Consider the following 18,881-nt stretch of genomic DNA (forward strand, 5'->3'; position numbering starts at 1 on the left):
CCTGGAAAAATGCATAGGGAAGTGAATGAGCAAATTTTCCAATAGATTGCAATAAAATGTGGTAAAAGATGCAAGAATGTAATATATTTGGATATGAAATTCCAAAAATTTAGAAAACCCTCAGAAGATTCATAAAGTTGCACCATAGTAGAATACACAAATTAACAGAGTTTACCCAACAGGCACTTCAAGGCTGTTCAATGCAAGCTTCGCCTGCAGATGAGAAAGCAACAAGCTTTAGAAGTAAAAAAAAAAGTGCATTTGAAGCAAGACAAAAACATTAAGAAGAAATTATACTACGAAAAATAAAGCCCAAAATTAGTACAAGCATGCTGATTTGAATAAATTTACAGGTTTCTGTGTATCATAATAGCATTCCCATAGCTAGGAAGGAGCAACCACTATCACACACATGACACATGTATCAGGTCACTAATACACACTACTTGCTTATAACAGACACTAGGGCACATGTGCAAGTTAATGCTACAAGGGTTTCCACAAGTAAACCACACAATTTTTAATGGTTCACATAATGGCAACATAGGCTCCAGTTATCAACACGCCAAAGTACCTAACTTAAAAAGATCCCCAAAAAAAGAGGAGAAACTTTAATGTAGTCATTAAAATTACACCTTGGGAAGATTCGGGAAATATCAAAAGAGGTGAAGCAAATCCTACAACAAATATTGTTTGGCATGATTTGGGATTAGAATGAGAGTAAAGGGTCAAAACTTTCTCATTTCTTTTGTCCATCTTATACTTACGTATATTTTCATAATTTTGGGCAGTGGGTCCAAAATCCAAATCAAGACTTGAATCATGAATTGAACTCCCAATTTCATGAATTAAGAATTGAATCGAATCATAAGATTCGACTCAAAATTTGAAAAATCAATTCCATACCATGCATATATGAAATATGAACAACAAATAAAATAGTAAAACACACTGAAATTTCAACAAATATCAATCAACCATGCAGATAATTGGAACAGCGCTCGCCTTAGAAGCAAGTTTAGCGGGTCTAAATCCTATCATGATTCATTTAACCCAAACATATATTGATATAAAAGGGAAAGCTTGCCATATAAACAAGATATACCATGATCTAACCATTCGACCTCTATCAAGTATCAAGTATGAAGTTGGTTTCTATGAAACCACAATGCATATATGTTATGTTTGTGACTCAAAGCTAAAGCACTAGGTCCAAAAGTTCAAGATACAGTAAAAAAAAAAAAAGATAAGGACCCACCATTATTTTTTTTTAAGCTTACATCATGGTTTTAAATAACGACCATTACATAGCATAACAGCCAATACGTAACAGAAATCGAAGGCTCCGAAACCAATACGGGCCGATAATGTGGTTCGGAAAAAATTCACAGATGTAATGGCCCGTAACGGCCGTTACCCCAACGTTACACTTCGTAACCGTCCATTACATGGCTGACAGCTTGCAGAAATCTGAATCCCTAAAGGAATTCTACTGCAGCGCTGCTTTCCCCCTCTCCCAACCACCCATCTATCATTCAATCTAACTATCTAAGTCTAACATTCAAAGAGCAAACTAGAAAGTAAAAAACTTACCTTGAAATTTTGTTGGCTGAAGTAATAAGAAGGCTTCATTTCTTCGAAGCCTAAGAGTGAGCAGATCTACTCATCTTCACAGCCTTCCAAGACTCGTGAATTGCAGACTTGTAGTTGTAGCAGCTTGGCGAGTCACCGGCTACAGGTCTGCAGCAACTCCGCCGCCTCTGCGAGTCGCCAATAGCCCGTCGGCAGCTTCCTTTGCCAGTCGTCGCACTTGCTACCAGCCAGCCCTTCGATTTCGACTTTAGAGCTTGGAGTCATCACTCATCGGCCGTTCGTGCTTCGCAGCCTTCACTCCTTCGAGGCTCCTCCCCTCTCTCAGTCTCACTCAGACTCCCTAGCGTATGAGATAAGCTTTAAAAATTCACTCAACACTCAACAGCCACAGCACTTAAGTCTTAAACTTTTCATTATGTTTTTTTTTTTTTTTTGTCTTTAAATTAAATTTTGTTGTAAATTATGTTTGTTAAATTGAATTAAAAAAAAAAAGAGTAATTTAATAGAGTAAAAAATTATAAATCAATAATAATTATGTAAAATAAAATTTTCTTAATATATAAATATTTTAATTGTCTTATATTTTTTGAAAGGTAATTATGAAAATCTAGTTCCATCACATATTTCCTGTTTATTAATATTTTTTAAGTTTTAAAACATCATTTTGACCTTAAATTTAAAATTAGGTAAAATAAATCTTTACATGATCTATTTTTTGTTTTTAGTTATCAAATAAAGTAAAAATTAATAACAATATAAAAAAAAATTTAACCTAATAGTTAATACATTAATAATTCTGATTTTTACTAATTACTACAGGAATTTGTAGAAAATTTTTATTTTAATCCATATACTGAGAAAATGCTTAAAAAGTTAAATAGTCAATTTGTACTGTATGGATCTCTATTAGTGATGCTGTGATGTATATGAAAATAGAGCAAAAGTCTTTTTCACCTTTAAAATTACAATGTTAATTTCTTATAGTTATAAATGAAAATAAAATCAAGTTATAAAAAATAATGAAAATATCTTTTTAAAGATAAAGGAATATATTTTTTTTGTAATAAAATATCTAATATTTTATAATTTTGTTAATTTAAATATAAAAATAATAAACATTACTTATTATTTTTAATCAAATATTATATTTTATTTATACGTAATAAGTATTTAAAATTAGAAGGACTATTTAGTACTTATTATTTAATATTTACTAAATTACTAATTATATTATTCAAGTCATTTTTGTAGAAAGGTTGTAACTCTGTATTTTCTCTATGTTTTGTGTAGAGATCATAAAATTAAGTCTATCAATATGTCACGTGATAGAAGAAATGAGAACTTACCTAGTGAGGATGTTGGATGACTTTTTGGTATTGCGGTGGACGATAATACACATGTTATTATGTGTAAGTTATGTGGGAAGATAATTAAAGGGGGCATTACATGCTTGAAACAACACTTGACACATAAAAAGGGTCAAGTAGCTAGATGCTTAAATGTGACCACACAAGTAAGAGAACAAATGATGAAACATTTACAATAGTATGCTAAGAAGAAAAGAGATAAGCAAAAAGGCAAGAAGAAGCAAAAACCCAAATTAGAGGAGATTTTGAGAATTTGAGCGATGAAGAAGACTTGGAAGAAGAAAGTATGAGATTTGCTCGACAAGAAAGCATACGATCACAGCAACAATGGGAAGAGAGACAAAGATTTTGAGCAAAAACAATTGGAGGGGGTAATATTTATGAAGAGGGAGGTGGATCTGGCAGTGGTGCTACCAGTGGTTTCAATAAAGCAGGAGCACGATCTTATAGTGGTCGAGAAGCTGGAAGTAGTGGACGACAATGGATCAATTCTGATACCCCTGAAGCTAGACTAAAGGCAATGGATCATATTTTAGAAAAAAGCAAGAGTGTGAAACAACCAAAAATCAACACTAAGTTACTGAAAGGTTTAAGAAGTAAATTAGGAAAAGTAGTTGGAAAATTCCTAATTTATAATCGGATTTCAGCAAATGTAACTGACTCTCCATTTATACAGCCTATGCTAGATATTGCTGTAGAGGTTGGAAAGGGGTGAAAGATCCATCACCCTATGAGATATCTGAAATTTATTTGGAGCAAGAGTATCAAGAAATGAAAAATTATATCGCTTCGTTTGCTGGAATTTGGAAGGAGAGATGTGTAACCCTTATGTGTGATGGTTGGTCAAGACCAACTAGAAAACACATTATAAACTTTTTAGTTTATTTCGACAGAAGCACCGTGTTTCATAAATCAATTGAAGCCTCTGATGTGCCAAACAACATAACTGAATATTATTTCAAGTAATTTTCTAATTTTAATTGTATATACAAATAATATTATGAACTTGCATATTTTTAGTTAAATAGTAGTAATTATTAAATCTATAATTTCATTTCAGATTAATGGACGAGGTGGTTGAAGAAATTGGAGAGGAGAATGTTGTCCAAGTTGTGACTGATAATGAAGCTACAATGAAGGCAAGAGGAAAATTATTAATGCAAAAGAGGCCCAATCTCTATTGGACAGCATATGCAGCTCATTGCATAGACCTTATTCTTGAAGATATTGATAAGAAAAGTAACGTGAAGAAGGTCTTAGAAGATGCAAGAACAATAACTTCATTTATTTATTTACAACTACACATAAATAGTGAATTTCATGAAGAAATTCACAAATAAAGAGTTTTACTTCGTCCTGCCATCACTCAATTTGCCACAAACTTCATTGCTTTGGAGACTATTGTCAGGCATAAACAAGCATTAAAGAAAATGTTTACATCTGATGCTTGGAAAAACTCAAGGTTTGGGATGGTAAAATCAGGCCCAACATATGATTCGAAGAAAATTATCTTAGGCAAAGAGTTTTGGCAAAAGGCCTCTAATATAATTAAAGTGCAAGAACCCTTAGTGAGAGTTCTTAAATTGGTTGATGGTGATGAAAAACCAACCTTGGGCTTCATATACGAGGCAATTGATTGGGTAGTGTTGGCCATTCAAAAAGATTGCCGGTTTTACAAAGACTATTGGAAAATTATTGACAACCGGTGGAGTTTTCAATTGCACCAAGATTTGCAAGTTGTTGGTAAGTGTAAATCAAATGCAATTTCCTATTATTTTAAATTTAAAATTATGCATAGTTACATTACAAAACTATTGATTAATATATTTCTAAATTTAATTGTATGATATTTTTTGAACTCACAATTTTTTTATAGTGCCCCACCGTCTCCTGAAGTTGCTATAGAAGTCATGGATGGGGTTAAAAAAGTGATAACCAAGTTGGTACCCGATATAGATACTCAAATTCAGGCTATTAATCAAGTATTGGTTCCATTAAATTGAATAATGAATTGTTCTAGTATTCTGTAATACTTTCAAGAATAATTATTAATACATCTAATTAATTAATTATATTTCACAGTTATTCTTTTTTAGTTGTTACTATATCGAGATAGGCAGGAGACTTTTGGAACCCCGTTGGCTCAAAGGGCAGTGAAACAAACCAATCCTGGTAAATATAGGCTATATAGTTAAATAATGGATGAATGACTCTATTTTCTCTCTTTATGTTCAAATTTGACTTTTGAAATATACGTTATACTGACATAAAACTCTTTTTAATTATTCATGCAGACGAATGGTGGATTCATTATGGCTTGTGTGCTCCCGAGCTCCAAAGAATAGCTATCAGAGTTCTTAGCCAGACCACATCAGCTTCGAATTGTGAGAGTAATTGGAGCACCTTTAGCCCCATCCATACGAAAACAAGAAATAGATTAAAGTACATGAGACTACAAAAACTTATTTTCGTACTTTACAACAGGAGGTTAAAGTTAAAACGTACAATGAGAAGAAGTCAACCAAAAATTGAAGAGAGTTTCAATCTTATCAATTTGGACTATATTTTTAAAGAAGATGATCCTTTAAGTTAATGATTAGAGAAGAGAGAGACATCACTCCTCGACGGTCAAGACAATTCAAATTGGTTAAATGAAGAAGTTGGTGGTACTATAGAAGGAGGTGATCAACCACCAATAAACACGCATGATGATTCAAGTTCAAGCCCTCAACGTACACAAAGTGATGACAATCTTAGTTTGAGCCCACCAAATGATGATGATGGTAATAGTTGCGCTGGAGATGGGGTTCGGGGTGGGGGGGGTGGTAGTGGTGGTGGTGGAGGCGGCGGTGTAGAATATAATTATGGATATGACACAAGCACATCATTTGTAAGGGATATACATCATTCTTATCATTATGAACTACATGACATACCTGAAAATTATGACTTGGGTATTCCTCCAAGGAACCAATCTTCATAACCAAGGAGAAGGAGTGCTCGTGGTGACCCTAGTGATTCTGCTAAAGATTCCTGTGGTGTGGTTCGTAGTTTTGGTGACTTTGGTTTAGATGGTTCATCATCACAATTATATGGATCTTATCCAATGTATCCACATTATGCATCTTGTGACCCACATTTTTATCCTAGTGGATCAGGAATCTCAGGATCTAGTGAGTCTTCTTCTACACACTACCCAGAGCCAGCTCCAGCCCTAACTTATGGACATTATTTAGGATATGGTCAAAGAGAAGATTATGCACCCCCTATATCAGTTGGATTTTCACCACCAGTACATTTTCATGAGCAACAACGAAATGACGCAAACTTGGGTTTATTCAGCTATGTATTTCCACAAAGATGGGGAGATAATTTCTAATTTGTATCTCAAAATACAAATACAAATTATGAAGACCCTCCACGTCATTTTTTTTTATGGTAACATGTGTTATGTTATAAATTTGTAATATTGTATTCATGTATTTTCAACTATTTATTGATATTTGATATTAATCACTTTTTAAATTCATGTATGTATAACGTGTATATTAAGTATTGAGTCTATTGATTCATTTTTAATAACTTTATGACTTTAATTAATTGATTCTTACATTTCTACATCTTTTTTACTTATTAAAGGAATGTAAACTATAAAAAAATATGTTTTTTTTTTTTATAAACAGCACACTAAAATTAATATAAAAATCATAATGCCTATTAAAAAACATTTGTAAGTTGAATGAAAGCCTTCAAAATTCATTAAAAATCATGTATTAATGGATTTCATGCTTATTTTTCGATTTTGGCATGGTTGTGCATGCGTGAAAAAAATTCACGACCATTACGCCCGCTTCCCGATACGTAACACCTGCTTCTCCCGCGACCCGTGACACTTGCGACCGTTACGCGATGTTATCCGCGACCGCAATTTCGAACCATGGTTTACATGTTTAACAATAAAAAAGGCATGTGTACGCTTTCTTTAAATAAATAAATAAATAATAGAAAAAAACTAAGGAGTCAAGAAAAAATTAATGAAAAATTGAAATTTATGGTATTTGAGGGAATGAATCAACAAAAAACAAAACACCAATCGTTGAAGTAAATTGAGAAAATCCAGAATTATAAAGAAGTCCCTCTCAAATGTCCCACAATGCCAACTAGAGATCATAGAAATCTAGTAATCCTTGAAAGCTCGCAAAGAAGAGGTCATCCCATCAAAAGCCTTCATCCCAACATATGAAGGGGAATAAAGGGAAGAGCTCTCCTTTTGAACTTGTTGGAGTAGATCCCTTTCCAAGCCTAAATCTCACATTTAACCAAAGCTATAGTGACCCAATTCTGATTAAGCATGGAAATAAAAAGCTCTAGGTTCTTGGTCAAGGGGCAATGAAGGTGGATGTGATCCATAGATTCCACTTCCCTAATGCACAGGAAACACATCTTCACCAAAGAGAAGCCCTTTGTTCGGGAGGTTGTCAAGAGTGAGTCTTCCCTAGAGTCTTCTAGGTGAAAAAAAAGTAACCTTTGAAGGGGCTGCTGTTTTCCAAATGGTTTTCAAGGGAAAATAACAGATACACTCCATAGGTAGCTAAGGTGGTTATGACAAGATTTGACTATGAAGCTAGTTCAAGGACCATATGGGTTTATTAGAGGAGTCCTAGCTCCGAACATTTTAAAGGCAACTATAAGAATTAATGAGTATCAATCTCCTAATCAAAATCATTCCTAATCAAGGGAACGTTCCTAATGGTCCCATGGATTGAGTGTCATTGGTGATGGCAAATGAGGGCATTTTTAACATGGGCTAGTCTATAAATAGATGTAAATGAGGCATTAAACCATGGTTCGAAATAGCGGTCGCGGGTAACGTCGCGTAACGGTCACAGGTCGCGGGAGACGTGGGTGTTACGTAAGGCGAAGCGGGCGTAACGATCATGAATTTTTTTCACACATGCACAAAAATGCCAAAATCGAAAAATAAGCATGAAATCCATTAATACATGATTTTTAATGAATTTTGAAGGCTTTCATTTAATCTAGAAATGTTTTTCAATAGGCATTATGATTTTTATATTAATTTTAGTGCGCTATTTACAAAAAAAAAAACATATTTTTTTATAGTTTACATTACTTTAATGAGTAAAAAGATGTAGAAATGTAAGAATTAATTAATTAAAGTCATAATTACTAAAAATGAATCAATAGACTCAATACTCAATATATACGTCACACATACATGAATTTAAAAAGTGATTAATATCAAATATCAATAAATAGTTGAAAATACATGAATACAATATTACAAATTTATAATATAACACATGTCACCACCAAAAAGAATGACGTGGAGGGTCTTCATAATTTGTATCTGTATCTTGAGATTGGGATTGGAAATTATCTCCCCCTCTTTGTGGAAATACATAGCTGAATAAACCCAAGTTTGCGTCATTTCGTTGTTGCTCTTGAAAATGTACTGGTGGTGAAAATCCAACTGATATAGGAGGTGCATAATCTCCTCTTTGACCATATCCTGAATAATGTCCATAAGTTGGGGCTGGGGCTGGCTCTGGGTAGTGTGTAGAAGAAGACTCACTAGATCCTGAGATTCCTAATCCACTAGGATAAAAATGTGAGTCACGAGATGCATAATGTGGATATGCTAGATGAGATCCATATGATTGTGATGATGAACTGTCTAAGCCAAAGTCGCCATAACTATGAACTACACCATATGAATCTTCAGCAAAATCACTAAGGCCACCACGAGCACTCCTTCTCCTGGGTTGTGAAGCTTGGTTCCCTGGAGGAATACTCAAGTCATAATTTTCCGGAATGTCATGTAGTCCATAACGATCAGAAGGATGTATATCCCTTATAAATGATGTCCCTGTGTCATATCAATAATTATATTCTACACCGCCGCCTCCACCACCACCAATACCACCCCGCCCCCCAACCCCAGCTCCAGCGCCACTATTACCATTATCATCATTTGGTGGACTCAAATCAAGATTGTCATCACTTTGTGTACGTTCAAGGTTTGAACATGAATCATCATGCGCGTTTATTGGTGGTTGATCACCTCCTTCTATAGTAGCACCAACTTCTTCATTTAACCAATTTGAATTATTTTGACCGTCGAGTAGTGGTGTCTCTTTCTCTCCTCTAACCATTGACTTAAAGGATCATCTTCTTTGAAAATGTAGTCCAAATTGTTAGGATTGAAACTCTCTTCAATTTCTGGTTGGCTTCTTCTCATTGTATGTATTAACTTTAACCTCATGTTGTAATGTACGAAAACAAGTTTTTGTAGTCTCATGTACATCTATTTCTTATTTTCGTATGGATGGGGCTAAAGGTACTCCAATTACGCTCACAGTTCGAAGCCGATGTGATCTGGCTAAGAACTCTGATTGCTATTTTTTGGAGCACACTAGCCATAATGAATCCACTATTCATCTGCATGAATAATTAAAAAGAGTTTTATGTCAGTATAGCACATATTTCAAAAGTCAAATTTGAACATAAAGAGAGAAAATAGAGTGATTCATCCATTATTTAACTATATAGCCCATATTTACCAGGATTGGTTTGTTTCATTGCCCTTTGAGCCAACGAGGTTCCAAAAGTCTCTTGCCTGCCTATCTCGATATAACAACTAAAAAAGGATAATTGTGAAATATAATTAATTAATTAGATGTATTAATAATTATTTTTGAAAGTATTACAGAACACTAGAACAATTCATTATTCAATTTAATGGAATCAATACTTGATTAATAGCCCGAATTTGAGTATCCATATCGGGTACCAATTTGGTTATCACTTTTTTAACCCCATCCATGACTTCTATAGCAACTTCAGGAGATGGTGGGGCACCATAAAGAAATTATGAGTTCAAAAAATATCGTACAATCAAATTTAGAAATATATTAATCAATAATTTTGTAATGCAACTATGCATAATTTTAAATTTAAAATAATAAGAAATTGCATTTGATTTACACTTACCAGCAACTTGCAAATCTTGGTGCAACTGAAAACTCCACCGGTTGTCAATAATTTTCTAATAGTCTTTGTAAAATCGGTAATCTTTTTGAATGGCCAACTTCGCCCTATCAATTGCCTCGTATATGAAGCCCAAGGTTGGTTTTTCATCACCATCAACCAATTTAAGAACTCTCACTAAGGGTTCTTGCACTTTAATTATATTAGAGGTCTTTTGCCAAAACTCTTTGCCTAAGATAATTTTCTTCGAATCATATGCTGAGCCTGATTTTGCCATCCAAAACCTTGAGTTTTTCCAAGCATCAGATGTAAACATTTCCCTTAATGCTTGTTTATGCCTGACAATAGTCACCAAAGTATTGAAGTTTGTGGCAAATCGAGTGATGGCAGGGCGAAGTAACTATCTATTATTTGTGAATTTCTTCATGAAATTCACTATCCATGTGTGGTTGTAAATAAATAAGGTTACTGTTCTTGCATCTTCTAAGACCTTTTTCAAATTACTTTTCTTATCAATATCTTCAAGAATAAGGTCTATGCAATGAGCTGCACATGCTGTCCAATAGAGATTGGACCTCTTCTGCATTAATAATTTTCCTCCTGCCTTCATTGCAGCTTCATTATCAGTCACAACTTGGACAACATTCTCCTCTCCAATTTCTTCAACCACCTCGTCCATTAATCTAAAATGAAATTATAGATTCAATAATTACTACTATTTAATTAAAAATATGCAAGTTCATAATACTATTTGCATATACAATTAAAATTAGAAAGTTACCTGAAATAATATTCAGTTGTTCTGCTTGCCACATTAGAGGCATCAACTGATTTATGAAACACGGTGCCTCTATTGCAATAAACTAAAAAGTTTATAATGTGTTTTCTACTTGGTCTTGACCAACCATCACACATAAGGGTTACACATCTCTCCTTCCAAATTCCAGCAAACGAAGCGATATAATTTTTCATTTATTGATACTCTTGCTCCAAATAAATTTCAGATATCTCATAGGGTGATGGACCTTTCCAACTTCTACAGCAATATCTAGCATAGGCTGCATAAATGGAGAGACAGTTACATTTGCTGAAACCCGATTATAAATAAAAAATTTTCCAACTGCTTTTCCTAATTTACTTCTTAAACCTTTCAGTAACTTAGTGTTGATATTTGATTGTTTCGTACTCTTGTTTCTTTCTAAAATATGATCCATTGCCTTTAGTCTAACTTCAGGGGCATCAAGATTGATCCATTGTCGTCAACTACCTCCATCTTTCTCAACCACTATAAAATCGAGCTCCTACTTTATTGAAACCACTGGTAGCACAACTGCTAGAGCCACCTTTCTCTTCATAAATATTACCCCCTCCAGTTGATCTTGTTCGAAATCTTTGTCTCTCTTCCCATTGTTGCTGTGATCGTATGCTTTCTTGTTGAGCAAATCTCATACTTTCTTCTTCTAAGTCTTCTTCATCGCTCAAATTCTCAAAATCTCTTCTAATTTGGGATTCTGCTTCTTCTTGCCTTTTTTGTTTATCTCTTTTCTTCTCAGCATACTGTTGTAGATGTTTCATCATTTGTTCTCTTACTTGTGTGGTCACATTTGAGCATCTAGCTACTTTACCCTTTTTATGTGCCAAGTGTTGTTTCAAGCGTGTAATGCCCCGTTTAATTATCATCCCACATAACTTACACATAATAACATGTGTATTACCGTCCACCGCAATACCAAAAAGTCATCCAACATCCTCACTAGGTAAGTTCTCATTTCTTCTATCACGTGACATATTGATAGACTTAATTTGATAATCTCTACACAAAACATAGAGAAAATACAAAGTTACAACCTTTCTACAAAAATGACTGGAATAATATAATTAGTAATTTAGTAAATATTAAATAATAAGTACTAAATAGTCCTTCTAATTTTAAATACTTATTACGTAAAAATAAAAAATAATATTTGATTAAAAATAATAAGTAATGTTTATTATTTTTATATTTAAATTAACAAAATTATAAAATATTAGATATTTTATTAAAAAAAAATATATTCCTTTTATCTTTAAAAAGATATTTTCATTATTTTTTATAACTTAATTTTATTTTCATTTATAACTATAAGAAATTAACATTGTAATTTTAAAGGTGAAAAATACTTTTGCTCTACTTTCATATACGTCACAGCATCACTAATAGAGATTCATACAGTACAAATTGACTATTTAATTTTTAAGCATTTTCTCAGTATATGGATTAAAATAAAATTTTTCTACAAATTCTAATAGTACTTAGTAAAAATCAAAATTATTAATGTATTAACTATTAGGTTAAAAAATTTTTTATACTGTTATCAATTTTTACTTTATTTGATAACTAAAAACAAAAAATAGATCATGTAAAGATTTATTTTACCTAATTTTAAATTTAAGGTCAAAATGATGTTTTAAAACTTAATAAATATTAATAAATAGGAAATATGCGATGGAACTAGATTTTCATAATTACCTTTCAAAAAATATAAGACAATTAAAATATTTATAAATTAAGAAAATTTTATTTTACATAATTAATATTGATTTCTAATTTTTTACTCTATTAAATTACTCTCTTTTTTTTAATTCAATTTAACAAACATAATTTACAACAAAATATAATTTAAAGACAAAAAAAAAAAAAAAACATAATGAAAAGTTTAAGACTTAAGTGTTGTGGGTGTTGAGTGTTGAGTGAATTTTTAAAACTTATGTCATACGCTGGGGAGTCTAAGTGAGACCGAAAGAGGGGAGGGGACTCAATGGAGCCTTGAAACCTCGAAGGAGCAAAGGCTGCGGAGCACGAACGGCCGATAAGCGATGACTCCATGCTTCGAAGCCGAAATCGAAGGGCTGGCTAGTGGCGAGTGCGACGACTGGCGGAGGAAGCTGCCGACAGGCTATCGGCGACTCGCAGAGGCGGCGAAGCTGCTGCAGACCTGTCGCCAGTGACTCGCCAAGTAACTGCAAGTCTGCAATTCCTGAGTCCTGGAAGGTTGTGAAGATGAGTAGATCTACTTACTCTCAGGCTTCGAAGAAGTGAAGTCTTCTTATTGCTTCGGCCAACAAAATTTCAAGGTAAGTTTTTTACTTTCCAGTTTGCTCTTTGAATGTTAGACTTAGATAGTTAGATTAAATGGCAGATGGGTGGTTGGGAGAGGGGGAAAGCAGCGCTGCGATAGAAAGCCTTTAGGGATTCAAATTTCTGCAAGCTGTCGACCATGTAACGGACCATTACAAAGTGTAACGTTGGGGTAGCGACCGTTACAGGCCGTTACGGGGCTGTGAATTTTTTCCGAACCGCATTATCGGCCAGTATTGGTTTCGGAGCCTTCGATTTTCATTACATATCGGCCGTTACGTTATTTAAAACCATGCACTAAGCTGAGAGGCACCACATTAGATGTCATGCCAAAAAATAAAAAAAAAAACATCTACCCCATTTCCAACGCTAAAATGAATGTTAGAGAAGTTCTCCAACCCTATTCTGATCAATTTCTAGACACTTGTACCATAACCATTGGTCACCTCCCTAGAGGCCAAGGCCATATTTACTAGCAACAACTTCCTGCTATTTTTATTTTTTTTTTCCTCAAACATGAATTTCCAAAGCCATTTTTCCAAGAGTGCCTTGTTAAAACTTAAAAGTAAGAAGGGATCTTAAGTCAAGCCCTCCCTTATGCATGGGTTGTTTGACAATCCCCCACGTCAAAAGATGATATTGAATTCCTTTCTTGTGTTCCATAAAAGGAATCTTTATTTGGATGCCCTCCAATCGATTGGCCATTACACTAGGAATGGGAAACATAGACATAAAATTAAACTAGGAGATTTACTAAGATGCTTCTAATAAGAGTCTACCACCCTTGGAAAGGTAATTCCTTTCCCAATTAGTTATCTTTTCAAATTTTCCAATTATAGGATCCCAAACACCCTTGCCTTTGAACTTGGCTACCAGAAGGAGGCCAAGGTAAGAAATAGGAGTTGTCAAGGTTGCAACCTAGGATGTTTGTAAGGAAGGGGCCACAATCACGAGGCCCTATCGGAATGATAACACTCTTCCCCAAGTTCACCTTCAAACCCATGACCACTCCAAACCCAAGAAGAACGCATATGAGGTTAAGAACCGTCCCCTCAGAAGATAATTGTGTCATCAGCAAAAAGGATGAGAGGCTACAAAATTATTGCTGCTCCTTTTGATGTTAAGCCCCTTAAGCAGGTCGCCTTCGTTTGCCTTGGATATCATATGACTCAAAATCTTCACAATCAAGATAAATAAATGGGGGGAGAGAGGATCACTTTGCCTCAAACCACGCAAAGATTTAAGAAAATTTGTAGGGCAGCCATTAATCAACACAAAGAATGAACGGGTCGAAACACAATGATTGATCCAACAGTTCCAACTACACCAAATTTCTCCAAAACCCATCATTTTGAGGATATAAAGCAGACAAGTCTAGTTCACATGGTCAAAGGCCTTTTCCATTATCCAATTTACAAACCAATCCTATTTTTCCTCCCTTTAAATACTCATTCACACTGAGGACAGCATCCATGATCTATCTACCAATCACAAATGCATGTTGGTGCATCCCAACCACTTTTGATATTTGCCATTTTGAGCCTAGCTACTAGAATAGGAGCTTATACAGGTTACCAACCAGGCTGATAGGATGCAAATCTTTGATGCTTAAAGCCCCTACTCTTTTAGGGACTAGAGAGACAGGTTGAATTGATGCTAGTTGCAAATTTGCCTGAGCTGTGTAACTCCTTAAAAAATCCAATAATGTCTTGTTTGAGGTAGTCCCAAGTCTTTTTTTCAAAGAATACCACGTTAAAACCATCAGGTCCTGGGGCCTTGTCTCCATTGCAGCTCTTGACAGCTAAAAAGATTTCCGCTTCCTCAAACGGTCTCTTGAGCCACCGAGCTGTGGAGGAATTCAGGTTTTTTTTTTTTAAATTGAAAAAAAAAATTGTCGTTGACAGTTGGTCTCCAAGATTCCTTCTCAATATAAAGATTTTTGTAGTCATTGCAAATTCCCCTTTTTAATATCTCCCTCCTTCCCAAAGAGCTTACCTTCCACTTTAACTTTCAGAAAATTGAATCTTGAATGTGCATTAGCTGCCATGGAAAAAGCTTGTGTTCCTGTTTCCTACCTTCGACCAAAGGATCCTAGATTTTTGTCTCCAAGCTATCTCCTCTGAGTTAATGATCCCAACAAGGGCTTTTTCGAGAGCACTCTCTAATGGTTCTATCTTTGGTATTAAGGCTTCCACTAAGCTGCTGTATGTCAAGCTCCTTAATGCCTTTTATGATCTCATTTCTCCTTAGAGTGATGTCGCCAAAAATATTTTTTATTCCACCACTTCAGCTTTTGTTTCAGCAATTTAATTTTGATACAACCACCTTTGTTGCTATCCCTTCAAACCGCATGTTAGTCCACCAATTTTTAATCAAGTCGCCAAAACCTTCGTCTTTAAGCCACATGTTCTCAAAACGGAAGGAGTTTGGCCCCACCTAGTTCCTCACGTGTAAAGTAAGATTGGAAAGAGATCCAAAATGGATCGAAGGAGGAAGGATTGTGTCACTTTCAGAAAGTGTTCCTCCCATTCAAACGAGATAAGGAATATATCAATCCTTGAGTAAGAGAGGAACTCTCTACAGTTAGACCACATGAAAGAGCCTTCAATGAAAGGGAGATCAATGAAGCCAAAATCAAGTCATTAAACTCTAACGCAGGGGACTACCCCTTTATTTCTAAGTTCCATAAGCTCATTCCAAAAGAGATGCCAAGAAGGGCCTTTGCCATCCCAATGTAAGTCCACAAGACGTTGTCATCCAAGTTCTAGAACAGGCAAGACACCAAGAAGGAACTAATGAAATGACATATTAACTCCACCACCAAATCATTCCATATGATGAGAATCCCTCATGATTTGCCTGCAGCTTTTTAATGCAACCATCTACAGCTTTTTGAACCCATAGGCTACTTACCAACTAGCTGTTTAGAGTTTCAACCTTCTCATTCTTGAAAGCATATGACATCCCCTCCTAACCATTGAGAAAAGATCTACTAAGTACTAACTGATCTACTAACTGCTCTTTTGGCCTTCTCATTTAGCCCCTTACATTCCAAGAGATTATTTTCCTTAACATACGTTCACAACAGTCCCATTGCTACTAGCAACACCCATGCCTGAACCTCTATCAGATTTATCATAGTTAACGGAAAATTCCAATCTTTTCAGTTCTCTCTTTGTGCCTTTCTTGTGGCTGCTGCCCTAATGTTTTTTTTCTCACCAACCAACCTTTCATATCTTCTATTTTTTAAAATTTCCTCAAAGAGGCACAAAGCTCTTTTCTCAAAACCTTCATAGGAAACACACCACCAGTCGCCTTGCTCACTACATTCATTTTGCTGAAAACCCAGTGTGAAACCTTCAACTTGAAGGTGAGGCTGCCAAAATCAAATTTATTTAGATCAGTTAAGGGAAAAGAGTGGCTGGAATTTGCAGCATTCAAAGGATTAGGTTCTTCAATAGGGATTAAAGCCAGATTGTCCACCTTACTCCCGGGCAGCAAAGACTTCACACTTTACTGATTTTGACCAAAACAGAAGTCCTAGGTGAAGGATGGTCAAAACAAGGGATTGGGGCTCCAAACAGAGGTTTAGGCGCATGGTCTCTGCATGGGCCATAATAAGGGAAAGAGGAGAAGGCCTCAGATTTGGAAGGAGGCTACAAGAAGGAGATCCAGCTGGAAGGTAACCCAAAACAAAAATCAGGAAAGCTGGGAGTAAATGGGCCTGCAGAAAGAAAAGATCACAAATTTCTGAAGCAGGTAAATAATTTCCCCCGAGGGGGATAAGGCCCAAGAAGTTCAAAAACTGTTGACTGTCCTGCTCCTTCCATCTTTTTCTTCCTCCTCCTCCTTTCTCTCTTTCTTTATCTCTCTCTCTGTTCTGCTTATATCCTCTGTTCTGTCCTCAGCACAGCAGCCACTTCCTCTCCTCTCCTCCTTCCTTTTCTTCCCTTCTTTTTTTTCTATGTTCTGTTCTGTCCAGTTTCTCTCTCTTTCTGTCCTTAGTTAACTCTATGTTATGTGCCTAATACTTGTCCAGCTGCCTCTTCTACCTGCAGCATCTTCATTCCATTAGCTTCTTCCTCTCCTCCTCTGTTTATCTCCCTCAGTTCTCTCTTTATTTCTGTTTCTTATCTATCCTACATCAATTTGGTATCAGAGCAAATTTTGATACATCCATAGTCTTCCTCTCTGTAACTGATCCTCCATCACATTTCTGATTCCTTCAACAATCTCCTCCCTCAAAGAATCATCCAAAACTCGAACCACACCCACCAAACCATCACAATACACTTCCATCGGCTTGAACTGCTGCAACAAAAAAGTTCTCACAGAATTCGCAGAAAATAATTTTGAGCACTGTCCATCTGCAGCTTATCCAAAAATTACAGTTGTGTGGCTCGTGCCCCTCAAATTCGAACCTAAATTTCAAGCCATCATTTTAGGACACCTCCCTCACTGTTAAAAGAAGAACATCCTGAAAGAACCATCACTAGAGATTCATCATCATCTGATCACTAGAGAGGCCCCACTTGCTGACTGAAGTTTTTCCCGCCAAACCCTTTCAAAATCCCACTTTTGCCAGAGTAACTTTGACACTAACACCACTACCAATAAACCCACCATCCCTCAATCCACTGCCACCAGAAAACCATTGCCATAGGAACATGCACCCCATGTGCCAGTGACATGGGTGTAAGACACAGAACCAGAACCTGCTGCAGCCTCCAGAGTCCAGACGCACAAGATATAACTTTCCAGCTGTGTTTTCTTCCCAAGATCTTGATGCTGAAGTGAGGAAATTGAAGTCCTAGAGTATGTTACATGATTTGAAGGATAAAATGAAGCTGCCAAACTTTTGTGCAACTTTCAGAACATGAAATTTTAATCTGCAGCATGATATTTTTTATTCCAGCAAATGATATTTTGCAGCTATAAGCAATATTTTGATCGAAATTGCTAGCAGTTGGATTGTCAGTGCACCATCACCATCCTGGAGAGTCAATTGTCACTGCAGCATCAAGGATTAGGCTACATTTTTTTGTGCTAGCATCGGACTCAGGCATGCTAATCGTGGGTTGTTTCGTGAGGATTTGAGGAAGTGGAGTTAGCTTGAGCAATTTGCATGACTAAGCTGAGACTCATTCCAAGTTGTGCTTAGAGTCATCAGTGGGGTAACTAGAATCTTCCATCTCTTCTATCTTGGGACTGTGATTGTGATAGCTATTTTCAGTGTTTTTGTCAGATGAATTGATCTACCAGCATTCAGATTAAGACTCAGCTGTGATATTTTGAGATTTATGGAGCTATATTGGTTTTCCTTTGTGAGATTTGGAGAATGATCTGAAGAAACTCAACTGATAGTGTATGATATAAATATATACTATATACACACACATTTTTTTAGTAGAAATTCAGTAATAGAAATGTAGAGAATGAGAATGAATCAATTGTATATTCAATTGTGTATTCTTTACATACTCGGGTCCCTATTTAACATGTACACAGGTCACAAAGAATAAAATATAGAAAAATAGAAGAGGACACAACTTGCAGTTGAGATGTGTGTAGTTTAGCTTCGGTGGGGGTCTCAATTTATGGCCTTTGGCTTGTGGCAAGATCTCATAGCAGGTGCTGGTGGCTCACTCACCATGGTAGGTGGCAGTGGCTCACCTACCATGGTAGGTGGCCGTCCTTCACTAGCCGTGGCCGTCGTTCACACTGTTGGCCATCATTCCACACTCCCCCTCAAGTTGGATCATATAAATTGACCATATCCAACTTGTATGTGA

At 35.6% G+C, this 18,881-nt stretch overlaps 1 protein-coding gene across 5 annotated transcripts in view; it reads right to left on the bottom strand.

Annotated features, from left to right (window-relative positions):
- Nucleotides 1-18,881, bottom strand: part of LOC131162549 (tRNA-specific adenosine deaminase TAD2) — a 48,052-nt gene that overhangs the window by 18,711 nt on the left and 10,460 nt on the right. For all 5 annotated transcript variants that reach the window (XR_009138855.1, XM_058119151.1, XM_058119149.1 and 2 more), the window contains exon 3: nucleotides 176-213. Coding sequence is in view for 4 of the 5 variants with exons in the window: in XM_058119151.1 (XP_057975134.1) it covers nucleotides 176-213 (38 nt within the window). In the remaining variant the exon portion in view is untranslated. The remainder of the gene's footprint in view (nucleotides 1-175; nucleotides 214-18,881) is intronic.

Source organism: Malania oleifera, chromosome 8 (genome assembly GCF_029873635.1).
Source record: "Malania oleifera isolate guangnan ecotype guangnan chromosome 8, ASM2987363v1, whole genome shotgun sequence".
NCBI classification, from domain to species: Eukaryota; Viridiplantae; Streptophyta; class Magnoliopsida; order Santalales; family Ximeniaceae; genus Malania; species Malania oleifera.